The following is a 25,302-nucleotide window of genomic DNA, read 5'->3' as shown; positions in this document are numbered from 1 at the left end:
GCCTTCACATTTCAATTTTTCATATCATTTTTTAAATAAAAAAAATAATAATATATGTTTAATGTGGGTAAAGTGAACATTTTACTAATGTGAATAGATTATAAGAATATTTTATAATAATAAACATTTTTTTATCTCAATTAAAATGTTCTGTTTACTTTCACTTTTTTAAATGTTATTAATTATACGAATAATAATGCAATATTCTTACAATATGTAAAAAAGAAAAAAAGAAAATACACTGCCTATATTTAAAAAGAATAAATAAATAAAATAAATTAAAATTAAAAAGTAAAAAAAATAAATAAACAACAATATTTATATATTTTTTATGAACAGTATAAAAATACAAAATACATTTCACATATAATATTTATAAAGTAAGTATCGAATTTTATATAATTTATTTAATAAAATCTTTTTTCGTAATTTAAAATTTTGTATCACATCCAAAACGAAAAGTATACAAACAAATTGAATCACAAGTTGGACTAGAAATATCAAAGCAGAATGATCCTGTTGAACGTTTCGTCTCTTTATTGAGACTTCTTCAGCAACTACAAACTGTCATTATCGAAATTACAATATAATTTCAAATACATAATTACTTAAATAAAAACTAAAAACACAAAAATTCAGAACTTTTAAAGTATAATTCAATTTAAATCGTAGACTACATACTTACACTGTTGTCATTTTAAATATAGAAGTGTTCGAAAAATGGCTGGAACTAGTTAGAAAAAGACAGATACAAAGAATATAATTCATCAAATTGAACAATTTTCATGAATTCATAAAGCTCCATAAATTTGTAAAATTATTATTTTTAATCTCACTTTAACTCAGTTCAGTAATGCATCCCGGATTTCGTCTAGAAGAGGGGGGGGGGGTTATTTTATCATCTTCCTCTTTTTATTAGATTTTTGAGATTTTTAACCATTTATTTTGAAGTTAAGTTAAATAAATGACATATTAATTATCCGTATGAAGGGGGTGGGGTTTGAACCCGAGCACCCTACCTACCGTGGATCCGCCACTGGCTCGGTTATTAAATTTTTAGATTTCACTTTCAAATTTCACTTCAATTCTACTACTAAAGAACAAAAAAACTGATAAATCATTTTAATAAATTGGGTTTAAAAAATTTTACTAAAAATTCGATACTTTCTTTAGAAATATCTTTAAATATACAAAAATAATTTCTTTCATTAAAAAATACAATAACTAAAAAAAATGAATAAAAATAAAAACTTAATTATACTTAGACTACCTGCTTACAATGTGATAAATTTTAGCTACGTTATCAAAAAAAAAATTTAAAAAAAAAGAAGATAAATATATATATATATAAAAAAGTGTAAACTAATAATTATATATTACTTATTAAATTAATAAATAAATTTAATTAGCGTTTAAGATGAACAAATAGATGAATTATTCTAAACTAATCTATATAAATTAATTATATAATAATGCTATTATTATTTACAAATAAATAAATAAATATATTATATAAATAAAATAAATGCAGTATTGTCCATAGAAGTTACGTAAATATTGTAGATAAAAGAAAATATATAAATTATTCTTAATTAATTAATTAATATATATAAAACGAGTTTTAATCAAATAGAACGAAATATTATTTATTTGTTATAATATTTATTATTTTAAAATTTATTAAATTGGCAAAAAATATCTCGAATTAAAAAAATTTAATAATTTTAAAGATATTTATTAAAAAAAATGTGAATAAAAAAATACTTTTTAAGGTTCAGGCAAAAAAAATTATTTTCTTCTTTTTAGATCAATAAAATCTTGTCCCTTAAAAAGTATTTATTTATTTTAATTTTTAATTTAAAACTAACAACCGTATGTTTGTCAAATATGGTGGAAGCGATGAGAAGAAATTTAATTTTATATCGTTTCGTCTGTATTTCCATTTTTTTTTTTTTTTTAGTCATAATATTTTATTGTCATTCGACTTACGCATAACTTGCGATTTTAAATTGTCTTCTTCGGGGGGAAGTACTTTAATTTTCAAATACAAGATTTTGTCCAGGGACAGAAACCAAAGCGAACTAATAATAAAAAGCTTGTAAAATGTTTAATTTTAATTATAGACTGGGAGCTGGAGGTTTTCACTTGACGATTATCTCGCTTATGACTCTAAGAAGACCGAGAGATTCCAATATATGACGTTAAATCATCGTAATGCATTAGAAATAGTTCATTGTCTAATAAAAATTATTCTTACCATTAGACTTAAAAAAATTTCGAAAATATCCAAAAACTGAGAAAATTGTTTGTGTCGGATATGATCGAGTCCATTATCCATAATAACTAAGTCATACAATCATCATAAATAGTTGCTCCAATCGAATATTCACAAATCCATACGAAATTACACGAAAACGAACTTCAATGTTAAGTATAAAGAAAATTATACTGGGGCGAGAACCAAATCCACAACCTGTGCCCAGAGCCAGAAAATAAAGCTAGAGTTTAAGGGGTATCCCGCACTCTGGTGTACTTTTCTGTATGTCTAATATTATTAAAATTGTTCATACATATACTTAGTGCCAAAGTAAATAAACGATAATCATCTCCGATAGTGACAATGGATGGACAGACGCAGTGCCGGATTAACCCATGTCGGGCCCCATAGGAAATGCATTTCTACTTTTTAAATCAACTTGAAACCCTGCCCCTTTGGGAGGCGCTTCTCATAAAAATTTGAACTTTTTTTTTTCTTCCTAAAACCTAGCGCTTCCTTGTGCCGCCCTTCTCCTACAAATTTGTCTTTGTCTCTTATGGCCTTTCCTCCAGAGCTCCAAAGCATTTGCGTACTCCACCGAATGGTAAATCCGTCACTTGGCAGACGGAATTTTACGAAAATCATTACACGATAATGTTTATAGCAGTGGATTCATATTCCTAGCTGAACTAAACAATTCCTCAAATGTCTATACCGAATGTACTGCCTTACCATTTCTCGTTCTGGACACATTTATTTTGAAATGAGATTATCCTACCCTGATATAAATACAAAAAGGGGGATGATAGCCCAATTTCAAAATAATAATTTTCAGTGGTCATTTTAAGCTTTTTTAATGACAAAATAATCGTCACCAGTTTCTGAAATCTTCAAAAATTTCGGAGGTTAAGGCCTGAATTGTTATTTTTCGTATATGGTCAAAAGTTGAATCTCATAATATAACCCAACCATAGAGATATTATAAGAATAGAGTGTGCGAGAGAACAGTAAGAGTGTCCGCAGGTAAGATAGAGAGAAAGTTGGCGAGAAAATGATACGTTACATAGAAATAGAAGAAATGATACGTTAGCTTGGCAGCATTCTTTCTCTTACCTACAGGAACTCACTATTCTCTTGCACACTCTATCCTTATAATATCTCTATGAAATAAACTTTCAATTAACAAAAACAACCATTTAAAAATTCATATTTTGAATTTATAACAAATTATGGATGAGAGTCAAAGATGCATGTCTTCTAAGTTTCTACACGAATGTAAATTTCGCTATTGTAGCGGGTTATTCATAAAAATAATCCTTAATGAAATTATGACTTGAAAAGTTTCTTGCTGGTTAAAGAAACTCCATAACTATCGTAAAAAATACCTATTTAAAAAATATTTTTTGCCAATTTAATAAAAAAAAGACATAATATGTTCAAAATATTGTTGAATGTTTAGAGAAGTATACAATTAATTAAAAATGAATTATTCGATAATCATTATATTCGAAAGATTCCATAAATTTATGATTTTATTATAATTATTAATAGGGTCCACAAAATGCACTGTTTTTTCTAGAGTATGATTAATTATTATATAAACTAATTATTCACAGCAGTCAAAAACATATGTGATTGATTACTTCGTTCAATTCATCAATTTGCAAATAAAAAAAATTATTATTATGCAAATTTTTTTTTTTTTTAACCCTCGACGCAAAAAAAAAAGGATGTCGTAAGTTTAACCGCTATGTGTGTGTTTCGGTTTTTTTTTTTTATTGCTTGAAAGATAATTTGGTAGCGTGTTCTTAGATATGTTTCAAGAAAATCTGTGGGGAGAGTCGGGCATGCATTCTTTGTACATTATTTGACTATTTCGAGTCGAGTATTTCAAACAGAAGACCAGAATCGAGGCTAACGAACTGGCTGATTACCGTACATCGATTTGATTCTCTCAAATTTACAGGATGGAGTTTGGTATTTTTAATCATCGCAATATTTTATCAATTTTTGCTTGTCTCCCAAAAAAATAAAAAATTTTTTGAAAACTCGACTTACGTTCAACTTTTTAAACCATACTCTCCAAATTTACACGATGATTTCCGTGACATCTGGGTCGACAATCTTTAACGAAAACGCATTACCGGAAAGTACGCCAAGAATTCACTCGAAGCTCGATATTTTCAATGTTGTGTTTTCAAATATTTGCCAAATATCTACCACAGGGTTTTGGAAAAGCTTTTTTTATGTACCTCTAGCAGAATTAACTTATTGAAAAATATTAACTATGAATATCCTATTTTGGCATAAAATGTTTAATTCAAAAAAAAGTTTCTTATTTTTCTTGACTTTATGACCTTACATGATACACAAAACTTTCAACAATCCCAGCCCCCCTGGATGAGGCCTGCAATAAAGTAGTTTTTTCTGGCACGAGATCAAACTGAAAAAGTTAGAAATCTGAAAATGAAACGGAAACTCAAATATACATATATACTTGAATTACTATTTTTTAATAAATTACTTATGTCACAGTAATTACATTTATATCGTACAAATTGTGTATAAAAAATGACATTTAATTGTACGCTTCAAATTTTTCCATATGTATACAAAATTAAAAATAAAAAAACATTAACACAAGTAAAATTTAAAACAAGATATTCCATCCATTAAAAACCCCTAAATTTAAAAATGAAAGATAAAATGTCCCATATGTATTATTTATGTTAATGACAGATCGGTAGTCAGATTGGTCGATTAATTTTCATTGTCAGCCTCTTCTTCCTCATCAAACTCTCCCTCCTCTTCAGCAGTTGCATCTTGATATTGTTGATATTCTGATACTAAGTCATTCATATTCGATTCGGCTTCAGTAAATTCCATTTCGTCCATACCTTCACCAGTATACCAATGTAAAAATGCTTTTCGTCTAAACATTGCTGTAAATTGTTCAGAAATTCGTTTAAACAATTCTTGGATACATGTTGAGTTTCCAATAAATGTTGATGACATTTTTAAACCTCTTGGTGGGATATCGCAAACGGCTGTTTTTACGTTATTCGGAATCCATTCCACAAAATAACTGCTGTTCTTATTCTGTATGTTTAACATTTGTTCATCAACTTCTTTCATGGACATACGACCACGAAAGATAGCTGCAACGGTTAAATAACGTCCATGTCGGGGATCACATGCAGCCATCATATTTTTGGCATCAAACATTTGTAATACTAATTCCGGTACAGTTAAAGCTCGATATTGTTGACTTCCACGAGATGTTAATGGTGCAAAACCGGGCATGAAGAAATGTAATCGCGGGAATGGTACCATATTTACCGCTAATTTTCTTAAATCAGAATTCAATTGACCCGGAAATCTTAAGCAAGTTGTTACACCTGACATTGTAGCCGAAACTAAATGGTTTAAGTCACCGTAAGTGGGAGTCGTTAACTTTAATGTTCTGAAGCAAATATCGTATAACGCTTCATTATCAATGCAATATGATTCGTCTGTATTTTCAACCAATTGATGGACGGACAAAGTGGCATTATATGGCTCAACAACTGTGTCGGATACTTTCGGTGACGGTACTACGGAAAATGTGTTCATTATCCTATCAGGATATTCTTCCCGGATTTTTGATATTAACAAAGTTCCTAATCCAGAGCCTGTGCCCCCGCCTAATGAATGTGTTAATTGAAATCCTTGCATACAATCGCACCCCTCTGCTTCTTTTCTTACAACGTCTAAAACTGAATCCACGAGTTCAGCTCCCTCTGTGTAATGACCTTTCGCCCAGTTATTTCCTGCACCAGATTGTCCAAAAACAAAATTATCTGGTCGGAATATTTGTCCAAATGGACCCGATCGTACAGAGTCCATTGTACCGGGTTCAAGATCCACCAACACTGCTCTTGGAACATATTTGCCGCCCGTTGCTTCATTATAATATACGTTTATTCTTTCTAATTGTAAATCGGAATCCCCATGATAAGTACCCGTAGGGTCAATCCCATGTTCGTCTGAGATTACCTCCCAAAACTGTAAAAAGAAATTATATACGTTTACAACATAAATTCTAAATGGAGAAATACTACACAAACCTTCGCCCCAATCTGATTACCGCACTGCCCTGCTTGAATGTGCACAATTTCGCGCATGTTGGATGAATTTTATTCGACAAAGTGAAACTAAAGCAATGTTTATGTCAAAAAAGAATACCCAAAACAACTGAACTTGTTGCTATCCCAATGGCTATCTTTGATTCAGTTTAATTTTTTTTAATAAAATAATTTTTCCACAGCCAAAATGATTTAAAAATAAATCTATAACTTTAAAAAAAGAGAAAACCTTTTTTCGTAAATATTTTTTAATTGGTTGAAATTTTGCAATAATTGAAAAAAATTTCAAATTTAAAAGTTATTTGATGGTATTTTTAATAACCAAAATATTTTATAAATTGCAACAATGCTCAAAAATTTTTAGAGGTCCGTCTATAAGGAGAGTCCTGAGGTCGGTAATTTTTATGTTTACTTTTCTTTACGGGATTTTGACCGTAAATATTATTGAAATTGAATAATAGATAATCAAAAAGATTATTTTTTTAATTTGAAAATGATGTGCCAGAATATCTTCGGGAGTTGCAGCAAAGATAATCGGGATTTTGAACCTTATTTTTTTTGGCAAAAATCGAAAGATCATATACTTGCCCTTTTTGTACCATCAGGGATACCAATATCACATCATTCATATAGGGGCCAAATTAAGGAATCATCTCCCATTATATTTAAAATAATTAATAAATATTCCTATATCCCGATTCATGAAAATGGAAATTATATTTACTTCAATCTAAAAGATATATTCTACGCTATGTTAGCCAAGTCAGGATTTTGGCCAAGACGCGAGGATTAAATCAGTGAAACGCACTATAAACATAACTCGTTGCGACTGTAATATCAGTTCTGAGGTCCAATTCTGTCCCCTCGGTATATCCAAATTTTAATCATTTTATTTGCTTTCCCAATATAAAAATTATCCATAACTTGCGAACCATATTGGATGTAGTTAGATACTTGCATGACCAATTTTTTAAGTTACATATTTCATATATGAGATGGCGTTGATGTTTGTTTTTGTTTTGCTCCCCAACGAAGATAGACATCCATGTGATCGAATATACCAAATTATGGCGCGTAGAAAATATTTACTACTTTTCATGATATTAATAAATTTATTTATTAAACAAATAGAAAGTTCAAAACTAAATGTACCACGTATTTTGTTACCATTATTTAATGATTTATCAGTAAATTTTACGTTAGAAGTTACTGACGGCGGATGTTATAAATGGTTAGTAAAAACATAACCTAAAAGCACACATTTTTTTATACAAATACCGGCTTCTTTAAATTTTAGGAGTACATCAAGACTAGATTTAGTACAACTAATACCTTTAAATTTAGACGAGGAACGAAGATGTTCCGCAGCAGTTATTGTTTCGACTATTTCAAGGGACGCTGTTCGCAATACAGCTATGATTTTGGCTGAAGAAGTACAAACTGAACAAATTTTAAGATGCGATGTTATTTTGGATGTTATTGATAGTTTAAAAATTGTTACAACTACACGAGAATTATACATGGAAGAGGCTCCTGAAGCTTTTGAAGTTCGAGCATATGACGATCAAGGTTTATCATTATTGAAGTTTGATTAAAGCGTGATTAGAATTTGTTATCTTAGTCTTTTCATAATGTTTTAAAGTTATCATGTAAAATATCGAAAATAGAATACATCTAATGGACAAAAACTACAGCAATCATACTAAAATTTGACGAATTTTGCTTTTTTTACATATCAAAGTTAGGTATATTAAGGACGTTCCCAATAAAAATGAGTATGCAAATATTTGAGACTTAAGTTTCAAATTTTTAGGGTGGACTCTGTTAAAACTTAATGAAAATTAAGAGTTCGATTTTTCAATATATATCATAGTTGTTGAAATATTGATGCCTAAAGATTTAGAGAAAATCACTCATAGAAAAAGCGAATGCCGTTTGTTATAATTTTCTTTATAGGAAAATATTCGTCATTCTTTTAACTAATGAATATTAGTTTTCCAAATTTGTCTTAAGAAAATTAGCCTTGTTATATAATAAAGAATACCTTTAAAAACACTTCAATGTAGGATTTCATGTTAAAAAAGCAAACTTGAACAGTTCAAATCTATAAATTTAACACCGTAAGAGATATTAAAAAATTTACTTGGTTATAATGACATTAATGAGAATGCTTATGCACGATTTAAAGATGATCTTAAAAAAACGTGATTTTTTTTGGGAACGTCCTTAAATAAGATAGACAAAGTTTTCGAAGACTTTGACGAAGTTATTAAATATTTAGGATAACATTACCCAGAAAATGTATAATTTTCGAAGACGAAGACGAAGTTATTAAATATTTAGGATAATATTACCCAGAAAATGTAAAATAAATCAGAAAAATTCAGTCTTTATCTAGAAGAATTATTAAAACATCTATGGAACTATTGAAAATAAATAATTGAATTACCAGAAACACAATAATTGTATAAATTTACGCTAAAGTCTAAGAAATAAGAATATCGCCTAAGAGATAAAATGTCTGAAAACATGTTTATCACAGAATATTGTAACTTTTTATCATTCAGATTTTTTAAGTTCGATTTAACTCAGTAAAATTTTCATATAATTGCAGGACAGATAATTTTTCTGGATTTTTTTTTCTTTTTTGAGACGTATCACTATATGAATTTCTGAAAATTCTTTTTTAATTTCATGATTTCTGAGATTCAGTTTTGAAGAAATACATTATTAAGATTTTAAAGTTTTCCTTTAATTTTTTTTTTCAATGTAGTAAGGCGATTACCAAAATTATGAAACCTTGACATAATATTTGGTTTTTTTCCCTGTAATTATGACAAAAGTTTAATTTCTAATTCATTCGAATAATTTTTTAGGCAACGAATTCAGTTCCTTGGAAGGCATACCGTTTCAATGGTCACTCTTTTCGCACTGCTCTGGTAAAGAAAAATGCCATGATAGTCCCGTTTTACGTTTTCTAACATTTAAAGAATCTCCATATGAGACACCACATTCAATTCAAGCTTTCGAGGAATTAGGAATTCAAGGACATATTGTGCTTTTGGAAGGAGTTAAAACTGGTGTTGCCAAAGTATTAAAACTATAATCAAATTTAATTGTTTTATCTAAGAAAAAAAAATTATTTTCTAGGTTTCTGTTGGCCTTCCACAAACAGAGTACAGACATATAAAACCCTCAGAGGTTGTATTAATGATTGTTGCTAACATTATTATATTACCTCCTGAAGTGTATATTTTACCAAATTCCGAAATTAAATTTCGAGTATATAGAATGTACCAGAACAAGTTAGAAGAAATTATAATGCCAAATAATCAATATTATTTTGGTGTTCAAGATCAAAGTGTTGCCCTTCTTGGAACAAATGGTATAAATTTAATTTATCATTTCTATTAGAAGCCAATCACGGAACAAATCGATTGATGACACTTTTTAAACTTTTCAAAATTTTTTGAGATACTTTACCGAAAACTTCTTATAGTAAAGGAACGGGAGATGAAAATTACTATTATTCGAGAACGTACATTAAGTTTATAAAGTGTAGTTAATCAATTTTCTTTTTGAACGGCTCTTTTGTCTTTATTATTTTTATGCTAATGAGAAAATATTATAGGATTAATTCAAGGCCTTACTGTTGGCAAAACAAGAGTTACCGTGAACGATAAGAACATGGATCCATCCGAATCTAATGTAAAATTACCTTCAGCATTAGTATCTGTAGTTTATCCCGCATATCTAGTCATTAATATTCTACCACATCGAAATTGGGCTGTACTTTTACGAGATTCACATGAAATTATGGTGGAAGCATTCTGCAGGTAATAAATTATTAGAAAATTGTAAATAATAAAAAATTTTTGATATGTATGATCTTTCTGTATTAAAAATTATTTATTATGATCCAATGCTCATGGATGCAACTTTTTGGTGATTAAGTTTGGTAACAAGCTTAAACTACAAGAACAGTGACCTAATCATTCATTTTTTTATATCTTATACAGTATTTATCATTTAAATTTGCTGCAATACAATTGTTCAGTTCGGTGTGACGACAATATGATTCTGCGCATATGCATTCTGATTGACATCTAACTGTTCTATTTTTTGGACATTTACGTTTATTAATTTTGCCATTAGGAGTGTCAATTAAAGCACAGGAACGATGGCAATCACCATGACATTCAGAATATATTTCTCCTTCTTGGCAATAAAAAAAATTTTTAAAATATTCATTGTATAACATTTCCAAAACAGCTAAAAGTAAGAGCAATTAGGATTCCATGTATACATATGACATGAAGAATTGTCACTTTGTTAGAAACTGTAAAAGCTTCAATATTTCAGCGTCAGTCTAAAATGTCAGTAAAAATTTAATTTGCAAATTATGCTTAATGGAAAATGATGTATTGGCTCTACTTGAAAAAAAAATCCTTTTTGGCGTTACTGTATAATTTTCTCAATTTACTATCAAATTACGGGAAAACGCTGAAACCAAGTTGTAGGAAGTATTTTTCGCCTACCTCTATGGCATTTTTTTAATATGGTTGGTGATGCCAATAGTTGGATGCCTTTCAAAGTAATGCTGATTTCTAAATCCTGAATAGAATCGCAATATAGTAAAGAGAGGTTTAATTTTGGTTAATCATTCTAAAGTGTTAACAAATTTTCCAAGAGCAAAACCTTTAGTAATGCAATCCTCTATGTTACGCTTTTTAACATGCCTGTACTTTTTATATTGTTGGCTTGATAAACCTATAATAAATAATGGGAGTATGATAATCGATAAATTTAAACAGTTCATCGCCTCGTTTTAATATACATTATCGTTTAAATTTTTTAATATTAATCAGTACAAATATATTTTGTAAAAAGTATTATTAATAAACTACAAGTAATTAACTTTGATTAGGTATAAAGTTTATAATTTTATAATGTATAAACAATCATAAAATTGCAATTACTATTTGAAGCATGAAGTTTTTAATTAAAAAAGATTTAGTTATATAAAAAAAGTAAATAAATGTTTTAGAAATGTAAGTAAAAATGAAGAGCCAAATGATTTTGATAACGTTCTATCGTTAGCGAACTCCATTTGCACCAAATTTAGTTAAACCTTAATTGTAATAGATTCTCATTAATTTTTTTTTTTCATGTTTTATAATTTGATCTGATTTCTAATTATATCAATGAATAAAAAAATTAAAAGAAGTTACTGCAATTAATTGCTCCGTTTATGCGCTGACGGCCCTAAAATTCTATTTGAATTAAATAATTAATTTCAATTCATTGGTGTATATATGGGGATCATAGTAATTGACTATTCCCCTCTCTCAAATTTCTCCGCTACTGGAATTTCGGCGAATAAATTTTTTATAGCATTATACAAGGTTATCTAATTCTTAATGTAATTTTTTTTTGTCTTATAATTCGCTTTAATAATTCTCATGATACAATTTTTCAGTCAAGATCATAAAATTCATTTAGGCGATGAAGTTGAAGTTAATATTCAAATTGATCCAGCATATTACCAAGTAACACAAAGGTCCAATAATGGTACATGGCTTACAGGATACGGTATTGAACATGGATTTACAACAGTTCATGCTTCTTTAGAGTCCGTAAATTTACGACGCTTAGATACAAAAGTATCAGTTCGTAGTGATCTATATATTTATCCTCGTATTGTGCTAACACCCACTGAAATCATTTTACCATGGGATCCAATTGTTAAACCAAAGTAAGTTTTTTTTTATTTAAAAAATGCGAGGCTATTCAATTTAGTAAATTTTCAATGAATTTTTTTAGGTATGAAGTAAAATTAAAAGCAACAGGTGGGGATGGACACTTTTTGTGGAGTACAACAAATGCTGGTGTTGCTGTGGTTACTCAAGGCGGAGTCGTTCGAACACAGTCACAAGGAACAGCTCAAATTTCCGCGGCGATGGCAAGAAATCATAATAATCGCAAGACTTCTAAGTATATTAAAGTCAATACAGTTGGAAAATCATAATTTAAAATGAATTTTTTTATTTTTAGAGTGTATATAATACCCCCCACACGATTAGAAATCATTGAATATATTTTAGAAGCTGAAATAAATAAACCCATTAATTTACAAATCGCTTTATATGGAATACGGGGTTCTCAAACAAAAGATGAAGTTCCATTCACCCAATGCGGTGAAATACCATTTAAAGTGACGTCGACTGACGAAAATTTCTTTTACAATGAAACAAAAGTTTTACAACCCGTCGGTAAGAATAATTTTTTAAATCGAAAATTTAAAAAAAAATTCTTTATCAATTTCTTATATTAGGTTTATATTTACAGGCACTGCGTGCACGACAATTCAAATAGTGGGTTTAATCGTAGGAACGAGCAAAATTACTGTCAGCTACGAATACCAAGGAATTTTATTAGAAGATAGTGTTACAGTATCTGCATTTCAACCGCTTACTATATTGCATCCAGTAAAAGCCGAAACTATTTTAGCTGTCGGTACAAGTCGGAATATTATATTACAAGGTACAAATATGTAGACTTGATTTCTCATAATTTTCCCGGAATTTAATTATTATTTTTAGATAAAAAGAGATTTTAAAAAACCAAAAATAATTTTTATCTTTGTTCTCTCGCTATGAGCAAGCATAATATCAGAAAATTCTAAATATTTGTATACTTATTAAGAATATTATAATACAAGTACTATAAAAATTTGAAATCGATTGATTTAATTCGAGATAAGCTTTAATAAAGTTCGGCCTAGGCTTTCAAGCTCAATGAAAAGCACTCTATTCCATAACTGTTATCGATAGATGAGTGACTTTAATTAGAGGATTGTGATTGATTAAAAAAGTAATATATTTTGTTCGAAATATTTTTCCGCAAACCGTACAGTTTAGGCTAAAACGTACTGAAAACTTTTACCCAAAATTCTGCGAAATCTAGGCACTCTTCGAAAAAAAATTCCAATAAATCCAATAAAAGTGGTTTGTTTTTCTATAAAGACTATTTTTGTTCAAATTGAATGAAAAAACGCACAAAAAGTTAAATTTTTACTATCAATTACTGTCTAAACTATTCAGTTAACAGAAAATTGTTTCAATCAAAATATGTTTGCGTATTTATAAAGAACAACTTTCTAATTTAAAGCGTTCATGTAATGTTTGTCAGTTTTGAATCAGAGTGAGGTTTTAATTGAACCTGAAAACTTACATTAAATTCGATACCAGTATAAGATGTGTCAACTTTAAAAAGACACCCTATATATTGTATGAGAAACAGTTGAGTAGCACTTTAGGGTTAAAATATACACATTGTTTCACGACAATCTTATATGCTCTTACCGTGCATGTAGTCCAAAACATTTTTACAATATTTTTTATATTTTTTTAGGTGGTCCAAAACCATGGATCGGTCGTTTAGCTGAATACAACCGTTCTGTAATTGTAAATACTGATAATGTTGAAGCATGTGACATTACAGATTCGATAACCGAAAAGAAAGCCGATGTTTTTGTAGTAAATGTTCGGTGTTTATCTATTGGAGAATCCATAGTCGATATTTCAATCGTAAACACACCAATGGTTTCAACATCCTGTTCAAGTATTGCTAGTATTGCCTCAATTCGTGTTATTTGTAGTAAACCTCGAATAATTCGTATCAAACCCGAAGTAGAAATTGTTGATACTCATTCTTGTCCAATGGATTTAAATTCACAAAAAATCGCTGTGCATAATTATCAAAATATTGAGCTAACTGTTTTAGTTAAAGATGAACAAGGACGAATATTTGATAACATTTCTAGTTTAGCTTTACATTGGCAATTAGTTCCATCCACTGGTGGGAGCATATTTTTTAAAGATGGGTATAAAGAAGAAACTATAAAAGAATATAATGTGGACCTACCAAAACGGTATTACCAAATTATTCAACCTTCGAAACAAATTGGAAATCTTGATATAACAAGTATCATTGAAGGATATAAGAAGAATATATTATCCCAGCAAAAGATTAATACAGATATAAAAGAGTTATCTAAAGATTTTGGATGTACGGGTGTATGTCCACCTAATGTGATTCCAACAATTTTTACAGCTTTGACATTTTTCTTGGTTGGAGATGTTGAATTGAGCGCGACAAAAATTTCAATTTATAACCATCCAAGTAACGTTCAATATTTGAATATAAAACAAGGATCCGGGTATTATGAACTAGCTCTAAGCTCCAAAGACATTGCCCATGTTAAATTTAACGAAGGTAATCGTGAAATGGAAATCACACCAAAAGCAACTGGGGAGTTGAAAATCAGCGTAACTGACATATGTTTACCATCTCGATCAGTTCAAATTTTGGTACAAGTTGTATCTGTTAAATCTATTAAAGTTGATATGCCTGACAGAGTTGAAATTGGTAAATGTATAAAAGCTACCCTTAAATTTTACGATGATTCCGATATATTGTTACCGCTACCTCCTTTAGAATTACTTGAATTACGTCATACGATTGATTCAAGTATTATAAGTGTAAAACAGGCTATTGGTACTTCGGGGAGCGGTTGCACAGGAACTTGTTCAATGTCAACCAAAACCGATGAATCATCTGTTGGTGAAATTCCATATATTATAACAGGACTTGAATTAGGTGAAGCGAAGTTATCATTCACAACAGGTCATGGTCCGCGTATTGTTAAAAGCAATCCGATAAGTATTCAAGTTTTTCGCCCAATTAAAATTTTACCAAGAAATATAACTCTTATAGTTAGTTCAATGCTGCAATTAAATTATGAAGGTGGGCCATCACCAGATGCTAATATTGATTTTATCACTGAAAATAGTAAAATTGCCACTGTTCAATCGAATGGGTTAGTTGAAGCGCAAGAATTCGGTAAAACAAAAATTTTAGGACAAGCTACTGGTGTAAATTCTTGTTCGGGCCAAAAAGTTTTATTTTCAAAAGATTCCATTCAAGTAAATGTTGTTAAATTAACTGGAATTAAGATTGGTGCACCATTGGCTCGTTTTAAGGTTGGTAATACAGTTCCAGTTTGGGCGCTTGGTATACCTGAACAAATAACTCCATTAATTTTGGGTACAACTAGTTTGCCAATAACATACGAATGGCAAGTGATACCTGAAGAGATAGCATCAATAAATACAGTTTTCAATGGTGACGGAATTAAGTATAATAAAGAGGAACAAGTTACCATGCAATTGACAGGCCTAGCACCAGGTCGAGCTAAAGTAATTTTAACAGCAAATGTTCATTGCAAAATTCTTGGTTTGGATTGTGTGCTTAAAAATTGTTACCGAAAGCTAGAAACTAGTTTAGATATTGAAATTTTTGAACGGTTATTGGTATCCCCGCCGCCAAAAATGGTACATCAAGAATTACTTTTAGCCCCATATTCAACATTCCAAATTACTTCGAATAAAGATCGTACTTGTCAAGTGGCATACTCAGTACAACAAGATGTATCACCTGGAGCTATGGTGGCTAATGAAAAATCAATAGGATTTGCAAATGTTGTAGTGTCTGTTACACCTACTGGAATGGTTAAATCATATGGGATTTATGGTCGAGCTGTTATTGTAGTAACAGCTGTTGAAGAATTTGGATTAAAACAATCCATCACAATTGTGGTCGAAGTGAAACCTGTACATTACATGTTACCCCATATCCATTCATCGATAAATATTCTCAAAGGACAATATATTAATGATATTCCACGAGGTGTTGATATCCATTTGGAAATCACGTATCATGATAATACAGGTGATAAATTTGTTGCCGTACAAAATAATTTAAAAATTCGAACAAGTCGATCGGATTTAGCCACAGTACGTCGTGGTACAGATAACACGACACTGATTGCAAATTTACAACGTACGGGGGATACAGTTCTTAAAATTTGGGATGATGCTTATACATTACGTGTAATGGATTACTTAAAATTCCATGTTGGAAATGTTATTCGACCAGCATCACCAAAGTTAACTGTTGGCGATGTTGTTTGTTTCTTTTCACCTTTAACATCACCAGATGGTGCTTATGGTAAATGGTCAGCTCAAAGTCCATTCTTAGAAGATGGTAAAAAAGATGGTGTTATGGTTGCTGTTAAATCACGGGAACGACCAATAAGCATTGGATATACAATTGGTGGAATGCAAACTACCAACGATGTTCACGTATCACCAATTAATAGGGTTTGTATTTAAAATTTATCGAATTGTATTAATCATAAAATATATACCTTTAAAAAAGAAAGAAGTAATGCCAACTAATAAATAGATGGCAGCATCTTCGGAGGGTAAAAGTAGAGTTAATAACATCTGCTGTATTTTGATTGGATATTATTGCTCTGAATAGTAGGGAGTCTAGGCTTGTTGAAAATAACGTACGTAAAAAAGCAAACTACTTGAAATCAATCTGAAATAGAAATATAAAAGACCTACTCAACTAAGCTCACTTGAGATTTCTAGTGGTAGTCAAAAATTTCGAACTAAATACTTAATTCTTATGGACATTAAAACAAAACATGTTTGTACCTTCTTATAATACTAGCGCCTACCTATTGAACAACTTTTGCAAATTTCAGAATAAGTTTATTCATATCATGGGTCCAATTTTCCGAAATATGCCTTCTAGATATTTCTCTTATTTGGTCAAAAATTTATTCGATCCTTAACTTTTTTGCGATAATTATCCTTCCACATTATAATAACAAAAACATTTTTTACTGCATTTGGTTGAATTTTACATTATTACTGAATTGTTTTTAATTTTAGATTCGTTTCTTGAGTGAAAATACATGTGCGTGTCTATCAAATTCGTTCCGATTATCGGTTGAAGAAATTCCTTTGGTCCTGTACGGTCCATTGGATACAATTGATAAAGTGAAGAATTTAGTAAGTTTCTATGAATAATGTTTTGAATTAAAAAAATTTCATGACTAATATTAAATTTTTCAAATTAGATCACAGCTGAAAAATGTAACTCAAAATTTGATTATGAAATTACACGATTCCCATATACTTGTGAAATTGAGTTTACCAATAAAAATACGGAAACCAGCATTGAAGATTTATTTAATGTAGAGCCGAGTTTCAATTTTAACACAGGCCAATATTCATGTAAAATTATAACACTTCGTGATTCAGAATTGAATACTAGTTTATTATCAAATAATATAACTGTGAGAGCCATCAGTAATGGAATTAAAGATGAAGCAAAATTATCATTCATACCTGGTGTATTTATTGATAACAGTTATTTATACATATCACCAGATCATCGAACCGGATATATATTAATACATGGTGTAGCATCTGTTCTTAAAAATTTAAAAGTAAGTTATTTTATTAATTAATTTAAAAGGTATATTATTTAAACCTGTTGTTATTTAAAATTTCAAAATTGTCTCGCCTCTGCCAAGAACATTTATCTAACATAAATTAAGTATTTTTACAATAAATCAAACAATTATTTTTGCAGGTAATTCCAGTTGATAGTGAATTATTAGATGTATACCATTCATCAAGTCCTGCATACACTACAAAACGTTTCGATATTGCATTAAAAGATGTGGGCGCAAATCAAATAACAGATGATAAAATGGGCGTTATAGTGATATCAGAAATGACCAAACAAAAAATTAAGGTATTCGACAACCTACATTAATGTTAAATTTGTGGTATTTATAATGGATTTTATTTCTAGGTGAATGTTATATCTGATGGAACCACGTTTGAAGGCTCAGCAAGTTCTCTAGAATGGGGTTCCCCCCTTATGGAAAGAATATGGAATTTACGTCAAGTATTTGCTATTACTGCCTCTTTAATTGGCATATTCTTAGCATCACTTTATGGTAATTATTTAAGGATTGTAATACATTGGTTTTAAATGCTCATAAACAGTCAATTCCAAAAGTCTTTAGCCACTCTTAATATCTTGATTCTTGAAAATAGTGCGAAATTTGAATAGAGGTTGATTGGGGAATGGATGTGCTTTTTCGAATCGACGAAATCATTTCTTCCCATCTCCTCAAAATCTAAAAACTGTTAGAAGTGTTGCCTTAAATTCAGTGGAAACACGGAAACACCCTTTTGTAATTTATCGTTGAGAAAAAAAATATAAAAGAAGAAATTAAATTTCAAATGAGCCCATTCAAATATATGTTCGATTAACAAAATTCTAAAGATGTCTAAGAGTTTTGCAGGTGACTAAGAGTCTGACTATACATGATATGGTTCTAAAATTAAACTCAAGAAAATTTTATCCATCATTTTTTTCCCAAAAATTAACACAAGTTTTCACTGTCGTGATAAAAAACTGTTTTTCTCTTTCAAACGTTTTTAAAAAAATAAAAATCATTTCTTCAATAAAAAATTAACATATCTTGACTCAAACCATATCAAAGTTATAATTTTTTTTATTGTTGTTTTTTAATATTAAATTACTAATGTAGCTTCCAAGAACCTAACAACTTGTTTATATTAAAATGAAAACTTGAAGTCGAATTTTATTTCCAGGATATTCCAACTATATCCAACCAATTATAAATGTCAATGTTCAAGCAGCGAGGCCACCGATAGTTGGTAAGTATTACATGAGTAGATTTGGAAGTAATGTAATAACATAAAAACTGTTGATTTTTTTCTAATAGATGGATCACCAAAAAATACATCTATGTACAATTATCCAGGTCGAGGAACTGGAGCACCTGGTCCATTCTCTAAATTTTCACCATCATCATCACCGGTAAATCGAAGTGGAACATCACCGAATTGTTATGGAGCTCCTATAAATTTAACTCCTAGAAAAACTTTATACACCAGCTACGATTCACCAAATTTATCCAATATATCGCCACCAAGACAAACGAATTATGAAGAATTAAGAAATCGTGCATTTAATAAATAGTTTAATAAAATTTGTTTTTGTGTTCCTAATTTTAAAAACTGCTAGTCCACATTTTTTTCAATTAAATTAAGAAGAATAATTGTACTTACCGTCGAGAATTTGTGTGTTACCAAATCGTGATTTACAATTGGATATACGATTTTTTTTTTATCGATAAAATGAATACTCAGAAATAAACAATTTTTTTAAACGTGTTTTTTTTATAAATTCATTGAATTTAAGAAGAAATTAAAATAGTAATGTTAATTAATTTTCATACGTCTAAATGATATCTTATTTGTGTCTGTACAAAAACTACTGGAGTAGTTGTTAAATAAACCACTATTTTGTTATAAATTGAGTTTTTATTTATAGTATACTCAAAGATGTTACATAATAAGAGAAAATAAATAAAATGCTTACTTTTTGCTAAAACCTTAGGGAATGTGTTTTTAGGTGTCAAATTTCAATCATCCACCGTAACGTGAGAAAGAACTTGAACGTGAGAATGAAACAGCCCATATCTCAGCTACTATTCAACTAAATATTACGAAATGTCGACCCAAATGAATCCACAAAAGAGCATTTAATAAAGTTGCTCTGTTAGAGCAACAGTATCTTAATTTAAGACTATTTGAAGGCTACTTTTCGTTACAGAGATTGTATTCCTTACCTCTACCCTCCATAATATTAAAGTGATGCCTTTCTAAATGACTATGCTCAAAGATTAGTATAAAGAAACTTATTAAATAATTTTTTTTTTCGTTTTATAATTGACAATCAACGTTACTTTTTTACATTAATTAATTAATTATTATGCATCCTCTAAGCTGTTTTTAGAGAGTAAAATTTTAACTAGAAAGAAAACTTTTAAAATTTAGATAAAACTAAGGATATAATGTCTCATATCTGAGTGATATCCTAGAAAGCATTAAAACAATCGCTCAAGTAGACACGATTTTTGTATTTTTAATAAAAAATTACCCCAAATACCGAATTTTATTAAATTCCGAAACAAGAAATTTTTTAAAGGGGAAAGAAAATCGCAAAAAATCGATGGAAAAACTTTTGTTTCCAATTTCGACCAATCTCAGTATATAAAATATTTTGACGCAAAAATTACAAAAATCAGATTAATTTATCGATTAAATTAATAGTCTCTGACAAAATCTAATCAATTGTCTAATGATTATATAAATTGTATTTATGAGTCTTAATTATTATTGTAGCAAATTAAAAATACGAGAAAACATAAATGTTAATAAGACTTTTATTGTAATCCAGGTTTTCGGGGAATAGTTGATTGAAATAACATTTTCAGATATGAATTATTTATTAAAATAATTAAAAGATGTAATAATTCGTGGTACAATTTGCATTGCAAAGTACAAAAATAATAAATAACGTCTTTTAACACATTCGATTAAAAAAGCAAACATTTTTAAATTAGCTATAAATAGATTCTATTCCATAAATGCTTCTTACTCTTCACCAGCACCTGCCTTTTTTGCCATACCTTCTTTTTGTTTTTTTGCTTTTTTTGTTGTTTCAACATCAATTGGTGCTGGTTTCACAAATGGTATTTCATCTTGTAAATCTTCTGGCATAAATTCTCGAAGGATTTCTGGTACTTTAATACCGGTTTCAGTTTGATTGACTTCTAAAATAGCACAAATCACACGAGTGGTTGCACACATTGTTGCATTCAACATATGCACATAATCCATGTTAGCATTCATTTTTTTCGTTTGACCATAGCGTACAAGTAAACGGCGGGCTTGATATTCCAAACAATTACTGCATGATACTAATTCACGGAATGCACCGGATCCAGGGAACCATGCTTCTAAATCTAATTTTTTAGCGGCAGCGTGATTTAAGGCACCCGATACAATGTTTACAATTCGATATGGTATTCCTAGTGATTGATAAAAATCTTCAGCGTTACCAATCATTTCATCCATCATTTCCCAGGATTTGTTATCGAAGGGAGATGTTAAACAAAACTGCTCAACCTATAATTAAAATTATTTTTGAGTTTTGTTCGACTTTAAAAAAATTGCAATTTTCTATTATTTGTTAATAATATAAAAAACTACAAAATATTTCGAGATGTGATTTTATTAAATTTCTTGGTATTAATCACTTATTTATATATTGTAGAGTGTTATTGATTTATTTATCCATTCTTTACATTTATTTCGATTATTTTATAAAGTAATGGAATATTGTCTGAGAGGAAGTAGGGGTAGAGAGAAAATCTTTTTTTTTTTTGTATCAAAAAACCTGCAAACTTGGAATTCACGGGAGAAGTTCCTGGAATCAGATAGTATACTATTATAAATTAAAACCCACCTTTTCAAATTGATGTACTCGGAAAATTCCACGTGTATCTCTACCATGAGATCCGACTTCTTGTCTAAAACAGGTTGATAAACCAGCATATCTAATTGGTAAAGATGTTTCTGCAATCCATTCATCACGGTGGAAGGCAGCGATTGGTTGTTCCGATGTGGCAATTAAATATTTTTCTTCAATAGCTTTATCTTCTGCATTTTCACTGCCTTTACCAATTACTTTATACAATTCTTCATCGAATTGTGATAACTGTGCAACTTCTTGCATCACCTAAACGAAAATAAAAGTATTTACTATCACTAATTTTAATCTGAATTTGGCAGCTAATACTACCTATAATAGTTCAAAAGCAGGGCCGTCTTAACCACAAAGGGCGCCGGAGTGAAAATATCAAGCGGCGCCCCCTTTACCAACAACAAAAAATAAACTTTTTATGTTCTATTTGTTTATGTAATACTTACTCTACAATAACATTACTTTTTTAAACATTAAATTTAATTTTTCTAGCTTTTAAGTTGGCAAATTTTTTAAAGTCTGTTTTGAAAGCTACTTTCGACTCGATAGTTATTTTGACCAAATATGCCAAACTCTCTTGGGTTATGATTGATCGTAAGTAGTTTTTGATTAATTCCAAAAAGAACCCTTCGCCCTCTGATACTGTCATAGGAAGTGTTAAATATATAGGTAAAGATGTTGAAACATTCGGAAATACGAATATTAAATTATTAGAATAAATATAATTTAGTACGAGAGATAACAATTCTAACTCATTAAATAGTTCATTTTATTCAATAATAAATAAAAGTAGGTATGCCAAATATTATGTTTTTGTGTTTGTAAGTAGACTAGACAGTAGTGTTCACACAGATACATTAACTTGCAGCCATAAGCTCTCTTTACCGCGTGTGTTTGTTGGAATATAAATTTAATAGCAAATCACAATGCGGTTGTATCGAGCTACATGAGGCGTATTTTGTAAAGAATATTATTGCCTACATTTATATAGGTATAATAATGAATATTTGTTAAATATCTTTCCAAAACTGTTTGATTAAATGATTACATATGGTATGAGTAGGTGTAAATGTAAATATAAGGCGTTCGGCTGATGTCCCCCTCAAGATCTTACGCTCAGGTGTCACGTATTTCTAGCACCCCCGGGTAAAGACGACCCTGCAAACAAACGGGCAAGTAAAATAAAGAATTAATTCAGAAAGTTAGGTCTTTTTCTGTATGGTGCAAAATGTATTATTTATTTAAACTTGAATGAATTTATTCTATGCGTATAAAACGGTAATTCGCTTCGTATCTATCAAGATGATTGATAATTTTAATCTATATCTAATTACAATAAACAAACGAATTGAATTTTCGATTTGTTAAACAATAATTACCTCTTTTCTCATAAAAAATGGTGTATACAAAGGTTTGTAACCTTTCTTATACAATTTCCGCAAAGACAATTGAATTAAGGCATGTTCTAAAAACACTGCAGGACCAGTCAAATAATATCCACGACCACCAGATACAACGGCTCCTCGTTCACCATCCATACCATCTATCATACATATCAGGTCAACATGCGAGTATTTTTTCCGTTGTTCACAATCACCAAATGTGCGTTCAACTTTATTCTCATCTTCATCGTTACTAACAGGAACCGAGTCGTGTAAGTGATTACCAACTTCTCTTAATGCATTATTTCTATCATTTTCACATGTTATTAAATCCTTATCGGTTTGAATAATTGCTTCGTCTATTAAAACACGAACCTGCATAAAAATAAATTATGAATTTATTATTTAAAATCGTGATAAATAAAAATTATTACGTAAAACTGTTTATTTACGACTTTTTTATGATAGATCTAGGGCCAGTTGTAATATTTGATAGTTATTTCAGAATAGATGGAAGATCAAAATTCAAAATCGTACCTAACAACTTCTTTCGTTACGAAAATTTCCATGGCCAGGAATTTTCGGTATTCTTTCAGGGGTTTAAATATACGTATTCAAGTTAAAAAAAAATTATCTTAATAAGAACTGGATTTATCGCAACAATATGTTTTAGAATTAATAAATTTTTCTAAATCTATCCAGTAATTTTGCAAAAAAAGGTCAAGATTATTTGCAGCAACTGTTACTTTTTAAATATACACATTACCTTCTTAATTTGATTTACAGTTAGTGGTTTTAATAAATCAACAGTTAAATTATCTAATTGTTTAATAACATCTTCTGGTACATTTTCATTTGCATCCCCTTGTGGTTCCTTTTTCTTCATTTTTTCACCAATACTTTTACTACACACATTTTTCAGCTTATTCCAATTATCTGCTTTATGTCGTAATTGCCTCCAAAGAGCATCTTTCTCAATAACAGTATTCACTAGCTCAACATTTTTAAAACGTTTTGCTTGATTCTCACGTATTTTATCAGGATTACCGCCTTTATCGGTTCTAAATAAATCCAAATCTAGTACCATTTTTTGTAATTTACAAAAATATTGTTTAAAATTTCACTTGGTTAAACTGCGGCTAAAACACGAGGCAATCACCTACACTGTTCACTGCTGTTTTTAGCTGACGAAATACCTGTGAAATGTCACTGTTGTGTAAAATGTCTATTCACATTCTAATCCACAATTTTCTTGGTGATAATACTTTAGAATGTGACTTATTACACGAGGTTTGCTGACGAATATATGTACTTTACTGATTCTGCGTTTAAAAAAAACTTTGTTCCTATTTTCAAACATTTAAAAAACAGATAAAAACGAAAAAAAATCTTATAGCGTAAAGAATATTATCCAGTCAAATTACACTTTGAAGGTTACAAAAATTCCCATAGAGCTAAAAATTGGTATGAATGTTCAGAATATGTACTATTATAAATGAATTGTGAAAAGTCCCCATCAATCCTCCTTGTGCAAAAAATTATACTGAGGGGGGAAGTTTGCAAATATAGGTTTTTCGCGTTTTTCAGCAAAACGGTGAGCAAAGTATTTTATTTAGTAGCATGGCCTGAGTAACATCTGTCTCCCATTCAATTGTCAGCGTGGTGATGCTCGTATACCTGCCTCGTTTCAAAGGTCTCATACTCCACAAAATACTTTTAGTCGTAAGTATTGAACGAGGTGGTGAATTTTCGAAGTACCTGAAAGACCAGACATCTGTAAAAATTCATGTGCAGTGTCGAAAAAATTATACTCGAAAGAGTAGCATTGATGCTGTGAAAAGACAGCGCCTAGAAGAAGAAGCTAGTTCATCAAAAATAAGTCCTCATATTTTTACTCGTGTAACGGTTCAAAAATGTATTACGAAAAAAATAATTTGTTCAATTGTTTGAACCGCTATATCACGAAAATGGCAATACTTATGAAAAAAAGGTGTAAAGACACTTTTAGTAGAGAATCGGATTATCTATAATTTTGTATGAACTATTTTTGCTATGAAACTCATCGTTTTGCTGAAAAACGCGAAAAACCTATTTTTGCAAACTTCCCCCCTCAATAAAATTTTTTGCACAAGGGGGATTGATGGGGACTTTTCTCAATTCATTTATAATAGTATTATGAACATTCATATACCAATTTTTAGCTCTATGGGAATTTTTGTAACCTTACTTATATTTTATGGACTAATTT

The 25,302-nt window shown here is 29.8% G+C and overlaps 3 protein-coding genes across 4 annotated transcripts; 1 reads left to right on the top strand and 2 right to left on the bottom strand.

Moving 5' to 3' along the window:
* Positions 1–1,959: 1,959 nt before the first annotated feature.
* On the bottom strand, positions 1,960–6,519 carry LOC123300971 (tubulin beta chain). 2 transcript variants are annotated; one of them, XM_044883667.1, is made up of 3 exons: positions 6,364–6,519; positions 5,038–6,301; positions 1,960–2,022 (listed from the first exon to the last, which is right to left on the bottom strand). In XM_044883667.1, exons 1-3 carry the CDS (start codon positions 6,418–6,420, stop codon positions 1,961–1,963), a joined length of 1,383 nt encoding a protein of 460 aa, XP_044739602.1. In that variant the 5' UTR covers positions 6,421–6,519; the 3' UTR covers position 1,960. The 2 variants fall into 2 exon arrangements, with proteins under 2 accessions (XP_044739602.1, XP_044739603.1); XM_044883668.1 differs by lacking the exon at positions 1,960–2,022 and having other exon boundaries at positions 4,868–6,301.
* A 928-nt stretch (positions 6,520–7,447) lies between these two features.
* Positions 7,448–19,483, top strand: LOC123299655 (nuclear pore membrane glycoprotein 210). Its single transcript, XM_044881937.1, has 16 exons — positions 7,448–7,612; positions 7,679–7,950; positions 9,258–9,472; positions 9,532–9,766; positions 10,013–10,217; positions 11,861–12,136; positions 12,205–12,375; positions 12,436–12,653; positions 12,730–12,924; positions 13,795–16,604; positions 17,187–17,306; positions 17,375–17,746; positions 17,893–18,057; positions 18,118–18,265; positions 18,930–18,995; positions 19,064–19,483. The coding sequence occupies exons 1-16, from the start codon at positions 7,449–7,451 to the stop codon at positions 19,318–19,320; spliced, it is 5,889 nt and encodes a 1,962-aa protein (XP_044737872.1). The 5' UTR covers position 7,448; the 3' UTR covers positions 19,321–19,483.
* Positions 19,484–20,613: 1,130 nt separating this feature from the next.
* LOC123299734 (serine--tRNA ligase, cytoplasmic) lies at positions 20,614–24,291 on the bottom strand. Its single transcript, XM_044882058.1, has 4 exons — positions 23,821–24,291; positions 23,052–23,429; positions 21,655–21,927; positions 20,614–21,314 (listed from the first exon to the last, which is right to left on the bottom strand). The coding sequence occupies exons 1-4, from the start codon at positions 24,139–24,141 to the stop codon at positions 20,781–20,783; spliced, it is 1,506 nt and encodes a 501-aa protein (XP_044737993.1). The 5' UTR covers positions 24,142–24,291; the 3' UTR covers positions 20,614–20,780.
* Between the last annotated feature and the right edge of the window lie 1,011 nt (positions 24,292–25,302).

The sequence above is a fragment of the Chrysoperla carnea genome, chromosome 5 (assembly GCF_905475395.1).
Source record: "Chrysoperla carnea chromosome 5, inChrCarn1.1, whole genome shotgun sequence".
In the NCBI taxonomy this organism is placed as follows: Eukaryota; Metazoa; Arthropoda; class Insecta; order Neuroptera; family Chrysopidae; genus Chrysoperla; species Chrysoperla carnea.
The sequence above is the reverse complement of the archived record's forward strand: the minus strand, read 5'-3'. Positions and strand labels throughout refer to the sequence as shown.

What these genes read in the sequence shown, in the direction of transcription:
- LOC123300971 (XM_044883667.1), bottom strand. Translation starts at nt 6,420, where the DNA reads ATGCGCGAAATTGTGCACATTCAAGCAGGGCAGTGCGGTAATCAGATT. An exon ending in GTAATCAGATTGGGGCGAAG is followed by an intron (nt 6,302 to 6,363) that starts GTTTGTGTAGTA and finishes TTCTTTTTACAG; the next exon opens with TTTTGGGAGGTAATCTCAGA. An exon ending in AGAGTTTGATGAGGAAGAAG is followed by an intron (nt 2,023 to 5,037) that starts AGGCTGACAATG and finishes AAGTACTTCCCC; the next exon opens with CCGAAGAAGACAATTTAAAA.
- LOC123299655 (XM_044881937.1), top strand. Translation starts at nt 7,449, where the DNA reads ATGGCGCGTAGAAAATATTTACTACTTTTCATGATATTAATAAATTTA. An exon ending in ACGTATCACCAATTAATAGG is followed by an intron (nt 16,605 to 17,186) that starts GTTTGTATTTAA and finishes TTTTAATTTTAG; the next exon opens with ATTCGTTTCTTGAGTGAAAA. An exon ending in AGCGAGGCCACCGATAGTTG is followed by an intron (nt 18,996 to 19,063) that starts GTAAGTATTACA and finishes TTTTTCTAATAG; the next exon opens with ATGGATCACCAAAAAATACA.
- LOC123299734 (XM_044882058.1), bottom strand. Translation starts at nt 24,141, where the DNA reads ATGGTACTAGATTTGGATTTATTTAGAACCGATAAAGGCGGTAATCCT. An exon ending in CTGTAAATCAAATTAAGAAG is followed by an intron (nt 23,430 to 23,820) that starts GTAATGTGTATA and finishes ATTTTTATGCAG; the next exon opens with GTTCGTGTTTTAATAGACGA. An exon ending in CATTTTTTATGAGAAAAGAG is followed by an intron (nt 21,928 to 23,051) that starts GTAATTATTGTT and finishes ATTTTCGTTTAG; the next exon opens with GTGATGCAAGAAGTTGCACA.